At 33.4% G+C, this 19,568-nt stretch overlaps 4 protein-coding genes across 7 annotated transcripts in view; all 4 read right to left on the bottom strand.

Annotated features, from left to right (window-relative positions):
• Positions 1-2,705, bottom strand: part of Calx (sodium/calcium exchanger Calx) — a 66,951-nt gene extending 64,246 nt beyond the window's left edge. For 2 of the 4 annotated variants that reach the window (XM_072907567.1, XM_072907568.1), the window contains exon 1: positions 458-2,705. In XM_072907567.1, coding sequence (XP_072763668.1) covers positions 458-1,809 — 1,352 coding nt within the window. In that variant the 5' untranslated portion in view covers positions 1,810-2,705. The remainder of the gene's footprint in view (positions 1-457) is intronic. The other 2 variants (XM_072907569.1, XM_072907570.1) reach the window with 1 other exon arrangement.
• A 3,551-nt stretch (positions 2,706-6,256) lies between these two features.
• On the bottom strand, positions 6,257-9,219 carry LOC140674198 (uncharacterized). The gene is made up of 3 exons (XM_072907583.1): positions 9,109-9,219; positions 7,763-8,544; positions 6,257-7,488 (listed from the first exon to the last, which is right to left on the bottom strand). The coding sequence occupies exons 2-3, from the start codon at positions 8,542-8,544 to the stop codon at positions 6,732-6,734; spliced, it is 1,539 nt and encodes a 512-aa protein (XP_072763684.1). The 5' UTR covers positions 9,109-9,219; the 3' UTR covers positions 6,257-6,731.
• A 1,288-nt stretch (positions 9,220-10,507) lies between these two features.
• On the bottom strand, positions 10,508-13,301 carry LOC140674200 (lumican). The gene is made up of 2 exons (XM_072907590.1): positions 13,093-13,301; positions 10,508-12,045 (listed from the first exon to the last, which is right to left on the bottom strand). Exons 1-2 carry the CDS (start codon positions 13,093-13,095, stop codon positions 10,705-10,707), a joined length of 1,344 nt encoding a protein of 447 aa, XP_072763691.1. The 5' UTR covers positions 13,096-13,301; the 3' UTR covers positions 10,508-10,704.
• A 632-nt stretch (positions 13,302-13,933) lies between these two features.
• Positions 13,934-19,324, bottom strand: Pnpase (polyribonucleotide nucleotidyltransferase 1). Its single transcript, XM_072907571.1, has 8 exons — positions 19,135-19,324; positions 17,793-18,710; positions 17,539-17,712; positions 17,170-17,363; positions 16,909-17,069; positions 16,460-16,768; positions 15,931-16,323; positions 13,934-14,313 (listed from the first exon to the last, which is right to left on the bottom strand). Exons 1-8 carry the CDS (start codon positions 19,296-19,298, stop codon positions 14,206-14,208), a joined length of 2,421 nt encoding a protein of 806 aa, XP_072763672.1. The 5' UTR covers positions 19,299-19,324; the 3' UTR covers positions 13,934-14,205.
• Between the last annotated feature and the right edge of the window lie 244 nt (positions 19,325-19,568).

Genomic DNA, 19,568 nt, shown 5'->3' with positions numbered 1-19,568 from the left:
TTTGCGATCACGGTGCACTTAGTTGCTTTTAAGAACCACGCCTATTTCGCGAGGAAACGATCGTGTCTTTCAATAGCGTGATTACGAAATAGATTTATTTCGATGTGCGACATGTGATATTGGAAGATTTAATTATTCAAATGCTCTATAAATCATCCGAGCATTATTAATTGTCAGTTAATATCTATAATTATATAATTATGAGTGCTTGCGGAAATGAAATTCTCCAACTAACAATTTTGAGGGATCAAATATATAACGACAATTTATTCTTCATTTAATCATTTTAAATAAGATTTAATTGAATGGAATTTACAAAAAAAAAATATGAAACGTTAATAAAAATAAAATCACGTTGAAGAAATATTGTCGTCTTAAAAAAAAAAATGATATTTATATCGAACGCTCTGCCATCGCAAATTCTCTTTGCAAGAGAAACGATGATGAATTCACCGACCTGACGTAAAAGTGCTCGTCCTCTTCGAACAACTCGTCATCGATGACGGAAAGCTTGATGGTTTTTTTGGTCTCGCCGGACTCGAAGGTCAAGGTGCCCTTAGCGCTGACGTAATCTGATCCCGCTTCGGCAGAGCCGTCCTCCGTGCAATAATCCACGCTGCAGACTTTATTAAGATCACCACCGACTCTGGTGACTCCTACCTCGAAGGACCCAACGTTCTCCATCACAGTGTAATGGCCTGGCTCGAAGAACACTCTCATGGCGTTGACGTTCTCGATGTCGATACTCTCGGCCTCCGCTTTCTGCAACTCGGCCTTGACCTCGCTGAGGTCGCTCTGCGCCCTTTCGCTGATCTTCCTGCTAAGGTTGCCCGCGCCCACCATCTTTCTCGTAGCCTGCACCCTGTAGAAAGCCCTGCTCTTCGGGCCCTTGCCCAACACCTCCTCGTGAGCCATGACCTCAAGTTGCTCCAACGGTAGAGCGGGATACTTCTTGCGCAATTCCTTCAGGGTGTTGATGTAATCTCTTCGGGTTTGCTCGAACTCCTTCGCCTCGGGGGAGTCAACGTCGGCGAAGCGATCCACCATGCCATGGAGACCATCTTGCTGCGGCTTGATCTCCAGCTCCACCCCTATGTCGGAATCCCCGGACTCGGCCTGCACGATCACACCGCGCTTATTCATCCGATAGCCCTTGTGTAGATACTTGTAGATGAGTAATCGACGATCAGCAACATAAGCCGTCAACACCGTGGCCGGGAAGAAGGCAAAAGTCAGTATGCCCTCCCAGATCTCCAGCACGCCCGGACTGGAGACCGCCAGGATAATGTAGAGCCACACGTAGGCGAAGATGCTCCAGGTGGCGGTAACGAAAAAGACGCGCAGATGCTTTATCTTGCGGGTCTCGCCGTTAGGAATCACGAACACGCACAGGGAAATGATGACGAAGAGGTTGTAAGCGGCGGAACCGACGATCGTGCCCGGGCCCAGTTCACCGGCTTGGAAGTTCTTCGCCCAGATCTCGATGATGGACAAAAGGATTTCGGGTGCGCTGCTGCCAAGCGCCATCAGAGTCAGATTAGCTACCGTCTCGTTCCATACTCGCACGATGACAATTTGCGGCTCTCTACCATGACGACGCACCACCAGCTCCTTCTCCTTGGACGTGATTACCTCGATAGCTGCCATGAAACGGTCACTGATGATCGACACCCCGATGAACAGATATAACAGCAGAAAGAAATACACCAGGCCCCGGAAGATGATGTCGATCAGGTGTAGGTTCTCTATCGGATGCCAGAGCGGTATCACCAGGCCCGGCTCACAACGTACCGAATAATTTCCAGACATATCGTGCGAATCGTATTTCGAGAATTGAGATTAGAACTCGAGTCTCCTAATAACTTGAATGGCGTCTCTTCGGGAGTGAAAATCCGTCAGGAGTCTCGTTCTTCATTCACGAGCAATTTTCTTATCCTGGCGTTATTATTTCGATACGCGATTTGCTTTTGAGAAAGAAAATTCTGAGAATTTACCTTTTTTTTTTTCCGAGGAAACAAGGCAAATTTTTGCTTTCTAGCCTGACAGAAAAAAATTGCTGTTTTTTTTTTTTTTTTTTTTCCTTTTTCTTCTTTTATAACACTTTTGCTTCTTATCACACTAATACTGATTAGCGAATAAAGATTTGGCCTCGAAAACTTAAACGAATTCGACGCGCGACGCAGACGTACTCGTTTCTAGTGTCGACAAAGGGATGCTATGTTTTGGAGCTTCTCCGCGAATAACAACAACCACCAAGACAATTCTGAACCAACGCAAGCTAATTTCTCCAGCCTTCTTATTTAACACTATCTTCTAATCGAGGTCCTCAACATTGTTCAGCTTATCTTACAGCCTTGGCGGAGAATTTCTCTGTCTGTCTCTCACTGTCCTGTCTTTTCTCGTACACTTTTCACGCACTTCCGCCCCTTCCGTTAACTTTTCTCCTCTCACGCACACCTACCCTTACCGAAAAGACAAACTAGCCGTGCGGGGCCACCCTGAGGAAGGTACATTCGGCGTCAGGAACCGGCTACCGAGGGAACCCGCCAATATCACCGCGACAGTGAGCTCCCATCACGAAGCGGTGACCCTTCGACACCACGGGGGCAGCAGAACCGTACCGGGCCGCGTTCGAACGAACACTGAAAGAGGAGAGAGAGAGAGAAAGAGAGGAAGCTAGAGGAGAGAGCGGCCAGACCGAGTGGGGAGTGGTGTCTCGAGCTAGCCAGACGCGGCCACCCCGTTCCCTCGCCCCTCTCCCGTTCGTTCTCTACCCCACCTCTCTTCACCCTTCAGCCATCTCGCTCTAACTTTGCCCTTGTCGACTGCGACGCGCCGATGATACCTTCGTCTTCGTCTTCTTCATCGCCTCGATGGTATCTCCATTCTCGTCTGTTCCACAGTATTCGGTGGTCTCTTCATCCTTATTTATACTACCAATGCTAGCGTTCTCGTCTACTCCACTCGCGCCGATGGTACATCTCGCCACGCTATTCCTGTCTTTATCTACTTCCTTCAGCCGGCGTTATTTCCGTCCTTGTTGACTTCATTGCACCGATGATGCTCCCTTCCCTTCATCCAGCTCGTTCGCGATACCTCACCAAAGAAACGCCACCACCGTCTTTTGTATGCTGCTCGCGTCTCTCTCTCTCTCTCTCTCTCTCTCTCTCTCTCTCTCTCTCTCTCTATTTTTCTCTTTTTTTGTCCGTGTCTTGGTCTCTTTCTCTCTCTATAGTTTTCATTTCTCGTCACGCTTCACGCGGCGCAGCGGCATCTTGTATACGTTTGCGCACGAAGCGTGTGGAATATCTACCCTCTCTAGAAGCATCCCCCACTTTCTCTCTCTCTCTCTCTCTTTCTCTCTCTGTCCGCTTTTTCCACACCCCGTATTTATACCCTCGTTCTCGTCGAACTCTCGCGCACCACCTGCCCTCCCTCTTCTCTTTTTTCCTCACCCTGCAACGTACGCTTTCTTTCTTCATCCTATCTTCCTATTCTCTTTCTCTCTCGTTCCATGTCAGGGGTGGCCACAACGTAATCCTACCAAATTTCTGGTACACGCGGTTCTTATGACGTCATTAAATAATTTGATTCCTTATTTATTACAAATGCAAACATTTCTTTTTCATAAAAATATTGTCTGTATCTAAGAAACAGAAGGGATTAAGTTTAAATTTAATAATTTTATAAATTATAAATTATAAAAAAATTTGTATTTTTTTAAATTAAAGTCGAGAGAGAACTTTTTTTTTATATACTTTCAATTTGTACGATTTAGACATGCATACTTTTATTTCACTATCTTAAAATAACACTTTCAATCCGTGATTCTGCATCCGCGCAATCTTTTTTTTTTTGTTTTTTTTTTTTTTTTTTTTTTTTTTTCTTTCTTTTTCAAAAAATGACTTCTTCAATTTGCATTTCTGTAAAGAGAGATAAGGGAAGAATATTTATACCTATGCCCCTTCCGATACGCCGTAATGTAGTATCGCGTCTCTCATAAATATAATCCAGTTGATTGCCACTGTTCTACATGAATTTACTTCCAGCGCCTCCCAGATTGCTATCTTCGTTGCTCTTAGATCCTTTCCACCCCTCTCCAAAACTATCCACGCCTTTGCCCATCCTCCCTGTATTTTCCATCCCTGTTGCAACTTGCACTCTCCTTCCTCCCTCTCTCTCTCTCTCTCTCTTTCTCTCTCTCCTCTCTCTCTCTCTTTTTCATCCCCATGCGCGGCTGTAGACTAGAGAAGCGTGTATAGGGATGATCCAATGTATCTGGGGAATCTCATTCCTGCCACGAGTAGCTTATTATAAATTATTATCGATATTCTTTAAAATAAAACATTTTTTATTAAAAAAAATTAACACTATACACGAGATTGCTATAAGATTTAGAAGTGGGAGTTAAAATTTTACTTTCCCCTCTCTGATTGTGAGTGAAATACCTATATTTACGAAGTTCCTATATACGCCCTTGCTTCAGACTCGATCCTCCTCACACCAGAGTGTCCACCCTCTTCCTGTCCTCGCATAGGATGGCGCGCACCCTCTCGTTGCGCGTGCGCGCCATCCTATGCGTAACCGACACCCTGAAAGGGATAGAGAGTCACGACACCTTGCCGGCTCGATCAGTTCTACAATTCCATACCAAGCGTACAGCGTGTTTACACGAGCGTAGGCAATAATTGATTATTCTTACGACTACTTTGATAAGCGATTAATAAAGTGATCGTTAATCAAGTACTCATTACACCGAAAATAATCATCAATCCTACGTCTCGCGTATAATCTGTCATTTTTTAATCATCGTAAGCGTAAAATGAAAAATTATTGCCTGCACTTTCGTGCCTTTGTCGCACATTTTCGACTCGATATCTCTTGTAATAAAAAATTCTTCTGTATTGCATTACATCATTTTATCGACTTCCAGGAGAAGACTAGTCTTACTTTGTGAGGAATTTATTGAATTGAAATGAATTGTTGAAATCTCTCGCACAATAGACGAAATCACAATTATTTTTGAATTAATGATTAATATAATTGTATCATAAACAAGTTCAATTTTTATATTATCAGTAATTATTATTGATGAATTGTTAATTTTTAAATTCTAGTTTCCGATATTTTTTTTTTTTTTTTTTTTTTTTTTTTTTAATTCCAATTTCTAGTATATCTTTATCGTGTAACATAAACATGACGTATAGGCAACGAAGGAGCTCTCGAGGCGGTTCGGCTACTTTTGCGGAACGCTACATGCGTTTTATCCTGCAGAGCAATTTTCTCTGCAGGAAAAAGGATGAGGGAAAGGTAGGGTGAAACGAAAAATTCTACCGCTGTCATGGAAATGGCTCGAGAATATGATGTGATCTTTAAACGCCGCACTCGTTTCTTACATATCGCTAGTGTTAGCTCGCGTTGCGATAATTAAAACCAGAAAAATTGTTAACACTTTTAACATCGAATTTAACAATTTTTTTCAAGCCGATGGAAAGAAATGAGAAGATGTTATTAGATCGTCGGCTTTATAATGATAATTTTCAGACGATTTTTAACAACGATAATCTCTCAAGACAGAACAATATGAAAAATTTTACATAAATTCATGTTGAATTATAAAATAATTAAAATTATAAAAACAAAATTAAAAAATATAGAAACAAAAAACAAATCTAAAGTGGTCTATAATATAATGTGTTGTGATATAATAAGAATATTTGTATAGATATAGACACACTACTTTATAACGATATAAAAAAGTTGAAAGTTATTGAAAAGCATGTATTTAAAAAATATTAATAATGCATATTAAAAATGATTATGCGCGCTAATAAAGTATCAGCAAAAATATTGTTATAATATATTGGAACACTCTTTATCATAGTTTCTTAAGCAATTAAGCACTACGAAGCGATGATTATATTCTAATTCTAATTGTGTGTAAAATTAAACAATTATCATGGTATGGAAAACTGAACTACTTATTTATATTGTAAAATTATTTGCGAGAACATGTATAAATTTTATATATGATATTGAAAGAAAGTTGCACCTAATGAAAGCTGATTTTTGAAATATATCTTAATGAAATTAAAACAGTATAATAATAATATTATTTCTTATTTAACATATTTTGCGTTAAGTACTTTTAGGTTTTTTTATTATTTTTAAACAGATTTCATACAAAACAAGAAAGCTAAATAAGAAAGACTAAAATAGAATAACGATGCATTTTTTTTCGTCTAATATGATGGACGCACGTTAGATTATTTTAGCTCTAAAACAATAAAAATAACATCTTTAAAAATAAACATGTATAAGATACGATGTGCGGTTTTAATTAGCAAAATTATTCAATTTCCTTAGTTTTTCGACAATATTTTTAAATTTAATTTGAACAAAATAATAAGTTCTAATTTTGTAATTTTCTATGAGAAATATTTTCAAGAACAATATTTAACAGAGCGTCAAAAGTTAAAAAATTGATGCGACCAAGAAAATGTGCGTCCATCACATTAGACAAAAAAATGCATTATTCATCAAAAAAAAAAAAAATTATTCTACTTTCTTATTTAGCGTATTTTGTATGAAATCTGTAGGAATAAAAAAAAAACAATTAAAAATGCAAAATTAACGATAATAAAAGACAACATGTCCTGCTTTAAATTACCAAAAGCAAAATACTAGATGATCAGCTTGTATTTTTCGGAATCATTACCAAATGTTATCTATCAATCTATGTATCTACTATCAATATCGTCATCTTCATAGTCCTTTGTATCCTCTGTCGTATTGACACGTATATTCTTCAAATGAAATATCACATGTCCCGGGAACGATTGGAAAGATTCCGCCCTGAATTTAACCATGGGATTTTCGTCAAGGTGGACGTTCCTCAGCGACTGGATGTTTTTCAACGATAAGTCGTCCAGCTCGATAAAGTTATTTCGCTCGAGATGCAACTCCTGGATCCGCCACGGGGATATCCATAATATGGGAAGCTGCTTGAGTTGATTTCCAGAAAGGTCTAAATACATTAGACTTTGTAGATTGAAGGCCCGAGTCTCGATGGTTGTTATCATGTTGTCGGACAAATACAAGTATTCCAGTCTTTGCAAACGACAAAACGTGTCGGGAGGCACCGCGCTGATACGATTTCCGGTTAGATTCAGACTCTTCAGGTTCAGCATCGAACAGACGTTCGGTATTGTGGCGAGAATGTTATAAGCCAGGGAGAGATCAGTTACCCAGACGGTACTGTTAAAAGTATCTTTGGCCAAATTGGTGATTTTATTGCCCGATAAGTCCAGGTTCACCAAGTTCTCCATATCGTTGAAAGCATCGGACGACACTTCGGATATCTGATTTTTCGACAGAGACAGAATTCGCATTTTGATAGCCCCTTTCAGCGGTATGGATTGAGTCTCACATTCCTCAAAGCATACCTGAGTGATCTCGTTCTCGTTCATCCTGAGTTCCTGCAGATTCCTAGAATTGTTTGTCGAGATCACAAAGAAGAAATAAATAATAAACAATAATAAAAGTAATAATAGTTGTAATAATAAGGATAATAATAATAACAACAAGAATAATAACAGCTGTAGTAATATAATAATAATATTGTGCCAAGAAAAGAACGGTAATAACAATAAAAACAGCAAAAATATTAACACTTATTAAATCAAAATCCAATTTCTTTACACAGGTATTCTTTTATAAATGAAAAAAAAAATCGACTGAATAAAAAAGTTTTAATAAATACCTGAGTTTACCCTGCTCGACTCGATCGATTAGATTTTTGTCCAGCTTCAGATGAGTCAACGTCGACGGAATATTGTCAAAGACAGCCCTGCTAGAACTGATGCTGTTATTGCACAGATGCAAATGAGTTAAGATGGGCGTCGCTATATAAAAAGGCACTTGAATATCTCGCAATTGACTGTTACACAACTGCAACTGTTCCAGCTTCTGGAAGACCTCGTATTCCTGCAGGATTTTCTCTGCATTGTCATTATCGGAAGTATCATAGTTATTGTGGTTGTTGTTGATGATTAACATCTCCAAATTATGATTTCCGGTCAACGACAGCAGCTTCTGTATCGGGATCCTGTTTCCGGATAAGTTCAAATGCCGTAGATTCCGCATGCTGCGGAAGGCAAACGGCGAAATTTCACTTATGTTATTATTGTCCAGACTGAGGCTGATGATGCTATTGCTTTTAATGAAATTCCGTCCGATTCTTTGAAGACCGACGTCGGAAAATCTAAATGATAGGTCAGATGGATAATAGTGTGGCGATGGTGTAATATCAATTATTCTTTCAGTACTTAGATTGATGTTAGTTTTTGGAGTGAAAGTATTGTGAGGAGGAAAATAATCGTTTTCCTTAGAGTCATCGCGGTTATTATTCGGAGACACGGTAAACCCTTTTTTTTGCTGGAGAAGTATGTCTGATTTGCCAAACTTTTGTCTAAAATCAAATTGTTGCGTCAGACACATGGACGCAGCACTGAGGACGAAAAAAAGAATGATTTTGCGATCCATCTGAAGAAAAAATAAGAAACAGATACATCAGATTATAATACAGTTTAAGTTAAAATTAAATATATAAATAAATTATAATAATAAAGTAAATTAAAATAAAGAAACAGAAAATACACTATTAAACTTACACGAGATGATACTAAATGTAAATATAAAATTTTATAATGACAACACATATGTAAAACACAATGGAAGAAAAATGGTTTTTATTTATTTAATTTTAATCTAGTTACAGATAAAATAAATAAATTGATATTTAATTGTTAAATATACTTTTTGATTCAAATATTATGGAATATTTATTAATCATTATATTGCAGCCACACAAACGCGAGTGTATTCAAATATTATAAAAAACAATAATAGAAAGATATGTCTATTTAATTCTATTAATAATTAAAGATTGTAAAAGTATACTTTTTTACATTATACAAAAAAAGATTATTAAAAAACTTTTTTATTTTTAAAAGAGTTCAATTTAAAAAAGATATAATATTAATATATAAATGTAATGTTCTTAGAATAACAGAATAAATTCAAAGCAAATAAATTTATAATACTTACGATATATTAATTTTTATTAAAGTGGTTGAACACTTCGTTTGATTGATTCACTTGAGCAGTCCAACACCTTTTGTCGCGAGCGAACGAATTTGCTTCTTATATATACTGAAGGTGATCTTTATGGGGTATGCGGTCTCGTCTTCGCACGCATACAGCAGTACTGTCTATGTAATGCATTTTACACCAGTCGAGATATGCATTTGTGTCATATTATAATCTAATTTAGTTAAATTAAATTAATTAAAAAAATTGAATTAATTTTATTCTATTTAAATGTTATATTTACTTGCATAATGCAACCGCTTTTGCATACTCTTTGGAATTAAATTTAAAATTAGATATATTCTAAAAGTAAAATATGTATTATTTTGTTCTGAGACTGCATACACATATATGTATAAAATGTATAATATATTCTATTTGTAATATATAAAAAATATATTTTATATAATATATAAAATAATATAATGTAATATTCGCATATTGTGTAGAGAAAGAGAGATCATAGACATAATTATAATTAATATATATATATATATAATATAAAAATAAGAAATTGTGAAATTTGTATATAATGTATATTTTTTAATACTTTGATAAGGTCAAGGTTATCATCGTACTTTCCTGAGTGCACGATTAAAATCTATCTCATGCCGGGACTTCACCGAACTTAATATCTTCTTACGGATAGTCTTACGCAGTTATCGCAAGCATACGCCGTCGACGGCTAATGATATAAATAATCCGAAGCATCTAGCTTGGAGCGTTCCGAGAAGATTCGATAAGTAGCTTTCAGCATCGCGAGATGTATGAGACACTGTGAAAGATCGCATATACGCTTTATATTAATTACAGTAATAATTAATATATATACAGTATTAATTTATATATATATATATGCGTATATATTGGTACGGAAAATTTATATAAGAATTTTAAAACACGCAAAAATGTCTTATTTAGATGTTTAATATCTTTTTTTAATTAGATCCGCTTGAATTTAATTGTGTGATATATAAAATATCATATGTAAAAAACGAATTCTTTAAAAATATTTATCAACGAAAATTACATTGATAAATTTTGCATAAAACTTATTTAATAAAGTGAAATATATGCTTATATAATATATAGTGATAAATAAAATTATTACGCAAACATCCGTTTTTTTCTTAGCAGTAAAACTAACTCTTAGAAATGAAAGTCCATTTTTAATGCAATATTCAGCAGCACATTCAGCAGTCAGCAAAATTAATGCGCGGTATCAACTAACGTTTTAATAGAAGTTCCTCCTGTGTTGCATCGTTGATATAAATTATTATTCGAAATAAGAATAAATCGATTATAAATATCATAAATATAATTTTTATTTCTAGTTACAAAAATGACATATAACAAATATTATCAAAATATGTTGGCGATGTGCTTACAAAGATAATCGGGATCTTAGACTAATTATATATACATCTACAATCTATAAATTATTTGTAATATTCTTGTACGCATTGATATATAAAAATTCCTAAATTCTTATGAATGCAAAATAAAAAAATTAGAAATATTTTTATACATATAGAATTTTACATAACATATAGCTTATGCTATGTACACAGTAGTTGCGTTTGGCAAATATGCCAATTCTGCTGTAGTTACTTTCGTGAATAAATTATTTTTTACAGATAAATATTGTAACGAGCCTATGTTCCGGATGGCGACATTTAAAATGTTTGTCAATTGATTCGAATTTACATTTAAATATTGCAGATTTATTAATGACACAGCCCAATTGTAAGGCAAGGCTTTTAATTTATTTTCAGATAGATTTAAATATTCCAAAGAATTCAATCCGAAAAAGCTATCTTTGTCAATATGCACTATTTTATTTCCTCTCAAAGACAATTTTTTCAACGAAGGAAAGTATGCGAAAATATCTGATCGAATATATTTAATCCTGTTAAAATTCAATGATAATTCATTGAGTTTCGGTAATTCATTCAATAAGGGAATTTCAGGGAGTTTATTATAATCCATTAATAGTATTCGTAGTGATGGAAATGCTGTAAAACTAATAGTAGATACTGTTTCAAAATTATTCATAGAAAGATCTAATTGCTCTAAATAAGGTACGTCAAAAATCCCATGCCCTTCTATCAAGTTCGCACAATTTGATAACGATAAAATTTTCAATTTTTTTGAAACGATATTGATTATTTGTAAATATGAATTTCCATCCAAATACAAGGCGGTCACTTCCGCCATGTTTTGTAACGTCAAATTATAGATATGATTGTTCTCCAGATGGAGGACGCGCAAAGATCTCGGTATTTTGTCAAAAAACATTGGTTCTAATATGTCCGCATTGATATTTATCAAATCTAATTGTTTCAATTGTGGAAAAGACACATTAAAATTCCACATTAGAGCGGAAATATCATTTCCACTTAAATCCAGATATTGTAGATCTGGTAGGATCATTCCGGTGCTGTTGAAAATCACATAATTGTAAACTTCATTTATGTCTGCTTCCAAATCTTTTACCTCTGATATTTTCTGATAACTCAAATCCAATGTTTTAAGATGAAGATGTCGAATTACATTTCCATTATAAATATTAATTTCGTTGTGCGACAGATTTAAACATGAAAGATTTGGTACATTATCCAAGATGGTATAAATGTTTTCTAAATTATTCTTGTACAATGATATGTGTTGTATATAATTACTTTGAATCATGTCATTCTTTATAAAACGCAAATTCATGTTGTCTAAATTAAGAATTTCATAATTTCCACATTTTTTCTTTTCATTTTGAACGATATTTAAATTGTAATTTTTATCATGTCGTTCAAAATCTGTACCTATTATTTGAACATTTTGTATTTGTACAGAATTTTTCACGAAAAGTATCAGTGATATCAAAAGTATTATATGCTTCATCTGCAAGAAAAAAAAGATAACGTGGTATTATATGACGTATATGAAGTTATTACGCGTATAATAGCATATGCCGGAGAAAAAGATAAATAAAAATAAAAAATTTTAATAAAATTAATATTAAATAAATTAAGGATGTAGAGTTATAAATGTAAAAAATGTAAAAATATAAATAGAAAAATGTAAAAATAGTTTTATTTCTTCTAAACGTCGGCCCGAAAAGTCTGCACCATATTCTAAATCGAGTCAAATTCTTTAATTTTTGTTTTGATATTGCATTTCGATTCTTATGAAAAAGTGTTTATACAAACAATAATAAATTTTCCAAAAAGGAAATATTATTAGCCGTATTACTTTTTTCACTATACATTAACAAAATTTTAATAACTTTTGACGAATCCTTGCTAAAATTTCATTCATTTATACGCATTTAAAATTTATTCTAATTATAATAAATAATAAATTATAATCTAATTATGATAAATTATATAAAATATTACAAATATGCAGCAAAACAATGATGCAGCTATTCGATAAATAATTATTATTAAGAATAGAAAAATTCCTAGTAACATGTTCTTTTTTTTGTTGAGAAATTTTTACATCAACACAGTTTTCTGTTCTTTCAAGTAAAAAAATATGTTTTATTCATAAAATATTTTTTCATAAAAAATGTAAAAATCACATTATTTTGCAATACTTTAACTCTCTCTTATAATAACTAAATATATTTAATGTTTAAGACAGTATAAACTTGAGAGAGAGAGAGAGAGAGAGAGAGAGAGAGAGAGAGAGAGAGAGAAATACATTATTTTTATATTTCAACAATTACTTTTGACTATTATATTGTACAACTCGTACATCCTTAAATAAAAAAATAAAGAAAGACTACGTCACAAAAGACTAACACAAACATTCATATATGCATCCATTTACTAAAGAACTAGTTTCTAAATTAATTTTGCATGGTAAAAGTTTAGAAAAATTATAATAATAATGATTGTATTACATTAATGTTAATTAGTAATAATAAAAATAAATGTAACCTACCATTTTGTTAAAAATCTTTCAAAAACTTGCCCAACTTGCTCAACTTTCAAATAGATTTAGTTCGAAAACTATTGTTTCAAATCTACTTGATCTATCTGTTGCTGCTTGTCACTGAAGAGACTGCAGTTCCAAATTGCAGCTTGTGTATTTATATCATCGCATAGTATTAAAAATCAGCACTCTTATCTCATATTAGAACATCACCCGGATGTGACAACATCAAAACGTTTATTAAAAGCGATGTATTTGTATATATATAAGTAACAAACAAACTCGGTGAAAGGTGAACAATAAAAAACAAATATATATATTTAAAACAAAACAAAAAATTATGTAACGCAAAATATTCATTCTTTTAGATTATAATTAATTAACGTTAAATAATAATTAAATTGTGTAAATTAATTGAATAAAATAATAATTAATTAAACTCCTGTTGAAATTATTTCAATTTACACATTAGAAAACATTTCAAATATTATGCTTCTATTTTGAAAAACTTCCAGCGAATAACTAAAAAAAATTATTATTTTTCTTATTATACGGGGATACAACAAAATATTTGAGTATCATTTTTATGATATTATATTAATTCTTTTCGGCTTACACATCTTTTAGATTCATTTTCTATACGCTTTCATTAATTGTATTAACTGTTTTCATACATACTAGTAATAATAAGCAATAAGTACTTTTAAGACAAATGCATATTAAACTAATACAAGATGAAATAATATTTTTAAAACAATCAATAAATATTTTGTCTAGAGAAAAAAATCCCTCAACACTTTTTAACTTTAATTTGAAGCAGTCAGTTGAAATTAATTAAAAAATTTGTTGAAAACACAGTATACGATGTTCTCGTCACGTTCGTGAGATTGAAGCAAGTAATCAGAGGAAGCTGATGAATTCTGGTCCAATATCGACGATTGCTACTTCGGAGAAGAGAGAGTTGTGGTGGTTTCAACTTATCAAACGTGATGTAATCCTAAATTATATATTAAATTATAATTATTGAAATTCAAAAGGGAGAGCGAGAATAGCTTCTAAGCTTTGATTATTACTAATATTACTATTTCTCGATTCTATGCATATTTATCTATATGTGCGTCCTTAATGATTTTCTTTGTTGTCGGTGGAAGCTCGTGGTTGATTGTCGTGCGTGTATCGAGTTTCCGTCATTGAATTTTCGTACCGATGCTTTATATGCTTCCAAAGCCTCTGTAAAACAAATAAACCAATTGATTACACATCAATTCTAACATAATAATCTTACAAATATGTGACATAATATTTTTATACTCAATATATATATTTATTTTTGATTCTTAAAAGTAATATTTAATAAATATATATTACGATATATATTAATAAATATACCTTAAAATAATATTTAATAAATATATTAAGTTTATTAAATAATATTTAAATATATTAGATATTAAATAATATTTTTATATACTTATGTTTTAAATTATATAATAAATATTTCTATTCTCTCTCGTAATATACATATATTGACATACTCCCTTATTCACGGTTTCGAATATATATTCGCAAGCATCATCGTACGCTTTCTCGAAGAAGACAGCACTGATCACAATACCAAGCGTGAACGTGGAGCTCCGTTTACACACGTAGCGATAAAATAAACGTACTGCCGTATCAAACATTGTGCGATCAGAAAAATGATCGAGAACGTTTATAGAGAAACGTATAAAATGAACTGAAATATAAGTTGTCAAATCATTCATTTGTTTATTTATTTATTTCCTCAATAAAGAGAAACCGTATATGTATGGTCGTGATTGCCTGATATGTAGTTTTAGCATTTTTTTAACGTAGTATCTTCTTTAAGATTAGCAATAAATTTCTTTTTGAAAAAATTTTTATTCTTGAAAATTTACATTTACAATTTATGTGGAGAAGTCTACGATGTGTGTGAGAAATTTCAAAGTCTTAAAATTTATAATTTCTTTTCTTTTTTTTCTCTTTTTACAATCAGATTTTCACTAATTCTTTCAAATTCGATTTTTGGATTAATTATAATATTTATCTATTATCTTAATTATAACTTATCATCTTGTTCTTTCGTCTCATTAGATATTTTATTTCCTTGTTTTGCTATTTTCTAGGAAAAGATAGCGAATGATGAGATAAGTCATTTCCGTTCTATTTTTAATAAAATACGCGATTTCCAAATACAATTTCGTCCTTTATTTAAAAATAATATGTGAAAATGAAGCCAGTTTAAATTCGCTTTAAGAAAATTTAATGATGATATAAACGCAATAGTAATGTTTTTGTACGGAAAAAGATGTAGAATAAAATATTTTCCTACAAAACATTAAAAAAAAATTGATTTTAAAAATTGATATTAAAAACTCGTCTACTTTTTTCTTTTTCAATTAATAGAACATATTTCACATATTATTAATAAAAAACATTTTGCATTATATTTACAAAATCTATTCTTATAAATTCTATCCGAAACTCTTTTGTGGGTAAATTGCATCAATGATGATACATATCAAGAATTAAGGTAAATTGAAAATTAATATCAATTATGTCTTTAAGTGAATCATTGATATGATGATGTACATAAAAAGTTAGGTTAAATATAAAACCAACATCGATTTCATTTTATAATCGCAGTATTTGTTTATGTTTCTATTCTTAACAACGTCATATAAAAATGTTATATTTAACAAATATATACAGTTGGAATTTGTTAAAAGATATTTACATTTTTAAACAAAGCGTTATTTTTTCACAGTACGGATAGCACAATATGTTGCGTTTCAGTCTGAAATATGTTAACTTATAGAGTTTTCATGCCTTTTCCGCGTTATTCCGATGCAGAGTTCTCGTGATCGAGATCGGTTCCTGCAACACTTTCCGCGACATCCTAATCTGTCCGGACACTGGGTCTCGTCCAAAGTACTTGATTTGTATCTCCTGGCCAACTTCAAGCCCTAGAGCACCAGGGTGATGGATTTTACGTTGATCCAGTTGAGAATTGGGCAATAATGCTGGCACCATGTTGGAATATAGCGTCACCATAACTCCAATCTCTAGTATTTCCACTATTCTCGCGGTATAAATGTTGCCGAACTCTAAGGTCGGTTCACGATCCTTTTGTAAAATATTTTCTATCATTTCCTTAGCTTCCATCAAGGCGTTTTTGTTTGGCGCAAATATAGAGTACGTGTTCTCATCGTGTGGAAATATCTGAAAGCAACATTGGAAGTATCAGTATATTTCAAATCTAAATAATAACATTGATAAACAATTTTGTCTGTATTTAATAATTTGAGGAAAGTTTTAATTGTCTTTTCAGCATATATAATAAAAAAAATTATCTTACGTGTACTCCAGTTTCCAAGAATATCTTCTTTATATTCATCCCGCCGACTCCGAGAAACTTTCCTCTTTGATGAATAGGAACCTCCAAGTTATCGACCACTGGCATTTTGTCCTTTTTCTTTTGCGGTGTTTGTATCACTTCGTTCATGATTTTAATGATCTCTCGTTTAGTAATTGTGGCTTGATGTATACACTCCATTATGATTTTTAATGGAACTCCTGGTATCTTTACATCAGCTTGCAACGCGGTGAATCCCCGCTTGGTGCCTGCTATTTTGAAATCCATATCTCCGAAATAATCTTCGATTCCCTAGTAGATAGAAAAAATTGATTATCAATCATTAAAATTATTAATCTGAATTTAAACATAAATAATAAAATATTAAAACGATTACTATGTAATATACGTCAATCAAATGCATTAACCAACACAATTTAAGTCTTGCTTACCAATATATCAGTTAATATCTTGTACTGGTCGATTTCTGTGTTTGTTTCATTGTATTTAGTCACAAGACCAATGGCCACACCTGCTGCTGACGAAGATATAGGTATGCCTGCATCAAGCAGTGCTAAACTTCCGCCACAAACGGTAGCCATTGAAGAAGAACCTGTTTTCAAAAGACAGATTTGAAATTTTCAATGCTATTATCGTGTTACAAGATTCACATTTTTAATAAAAACGTATTTGAATTATTTTAATGATCTCACCATTTGATTCCAAAACCTCGCTAGTCAATCTTATGGTAAAGGGACAGTCCTTTGGAAGAATCGGCCGTAAAGCTTTCTCCGCTAAAGCACCATGTCCCAGCTCCCGGCGGCCTACTCGACCTACTTGTCTTGTTTCATTAGTTGCATAGGGTGGAAATTCGTAATGGAGAAAGAAATTTTTTTCCTTCACGCCACTGCCGAAAAATAAAGTAAATTTCAAACATTTACAAATCACTTTCTTCCTCGATATAGCCTTTTATCTTTAGATTGAAATCTCTCTTCATCGATAAACTCTCGCGGTATTCATGTCATTAAAAAATTAATAGAGAAGAAAAAAATGTCAGAATTTAATTATTCCTAATAATGTACCTAATTAACATTGACATGGTGTCCATCTTGAGTGCACTTTCTAGAGAATCCAGAGTCAGAGTACACATGACTTGGGTCTGTCCTCGTTGAAACACAGCCGAGCCATGAAGAGGATTAAAAAGGTTTACTTGACACGATATATCGCGTATACCGTCCATTGGACGACCGTCGCATCTGTAAATGATTTTGAATTTTTCAAAGATTTAAGAATCCATGACAAAGGCAATTGCATAATATTTTATATTGGAAAATACCTAACATCAGTCTCTAAGATCAATGTCCTGAAAACATCTTTGCTAATTTTGCTAAAGATTATTTCCACCAATTTAACATCTAAGTCTGCATTATTATTTTTTAATGCCTTGATAACATTATTTCTAAGATCATTAACCGCATTGTCCCTCGAAATCTTATCGTGGGTGTGATTTGAAAATATATCTCGCAATTTTGTCTCCGAAAGTTCCTTCACAGAACTGATGAGTTCATCATTTTGCAGTACTTCATTAGTTTCAATCTTTCTTTTCGTTTTACCATATTGCTTCTTCAATTTTGCTATCGCATCTATAATAATCTGGCATTCTTTTACGCCGATCTTTATCGCCTTCCTCAAGTCCTGCTCCAATATTTCATTGGCCGAGCCCTCCAACATGACGATCAAATTCTGTTTAGTCGCAGTGATAATCATATTTAATATACTATCTTGAATTAAACGTCTCGTAGGATTAATTATAAATTCATTGTCGATCATCCCAATTCTGATCGCGCCTACAGGACCATTCCACGGAATATCGGAGACGCTAAGGGCCGCAGAAGCGCCATTAATGGCAATCACATCAGGATCATTCATACCGTCGACGGCTAACACGTTGCACATTATGTGGGTGTCAAAATTAAATCCCTCTGGAAATAACGGCCGTATCGATCGATCAATAACTCTGCTCGTAAGAATCTCGTTTTCAGTCGGCCCGAGTTCTCTCCGTAAAAAATTGGTCGGTATACGACCAGCTGCCGCTGCCTTCTGTCTGTAGTCCACGACGAGCGGAAGGAACGAGGAGCTGGAGGACTGATGCTTACAAACAGCTGTAACCATGACGGAAGTGTCACCCAAAGACGCGATTGCGCTGCCATCAGCAAAACGTGCGTATTTGCCTGTAGACAAGTTGAGATGTTTGCTAGAAATATAAAATAAATATATCAATTAGTTGAAGATATATAAAGTGTGCTTTATTTATTTTATTCGTTGTATTATTTTCTGAATAATTTGTAATTAATTTCTAATATCTAAAACTTTTATCATTCAAATCAGATCGCGATACCCGTATTAACAAATCAGGAATTTTAACAAAAGAATAAACAATTTAACATTAAAGAAATAATATAACACCCTGTATAAAATATAAAATACTTGCATAAAATAAAAATGTATCGCTGGATTTATCCTACTCAGATTTTCATGCAAATTAAATATATTTTTTTTTAATAGATATGGAGTCTTGAAATATATATAGTACGTATAATTTTCGAAAAGAATCCTGAAAAGAAATCATAATAACGTCTACTTTGGATATAGGTTAGGATAGATAATTACATGCTCACCCATCGGACAACGTGATATTTGTGACGGCGTTCGTGTGACTTGTTCTTCTCGCGTTACTAAACTTAACGTAGGATACATTTCCATTTTTACACGAGTTTCTGCCAGCCAAAAACACTGGCTTGTGATACCTCGATAACCTAGAAATATTCGTGGACACCATCATCCTTGCCGGAATATTTGTACTCTGCGTCTGCGTACTCTGCAAGATCGAAGTACTTGTTCGAAAAAGCGTCCCTCTATGAACCGTGAACTTGAAACTATTTAGCAAATTTTCATAGGATAACAGACTGCAATTTTGGTTCGATTCCATGCTAAGTGTCGGTAATACAGATTTCTAGGATATCCCGTCGGTGCTTGAGCTAAAATTTGCCTAAATCGGGGACGTGACCGCTCTTGGATTCTCTCTGCTTTCACTATTGACTTAGGCACTTGG

Source organism: Anoplolepis gracilipes, chromosome 15 (assembly GCF_047496725.1).
Source record: "Anoplolepis gracilipes chromosome 15, ASM4749672v1, whole genome shotgun sequence".
Lineage (NCBI taxonomy): Eukaryota > Metazoa > Arthropoda > Insecta > Hymenoptera > Formicidae > Anoplolepis > Anoplolepis gracilipes.
The sequence above is the reverse complement of the archived record's forward strand: the minus strand, read 5'-3'. Positions and strand labels throughout refer to the sequence as shown.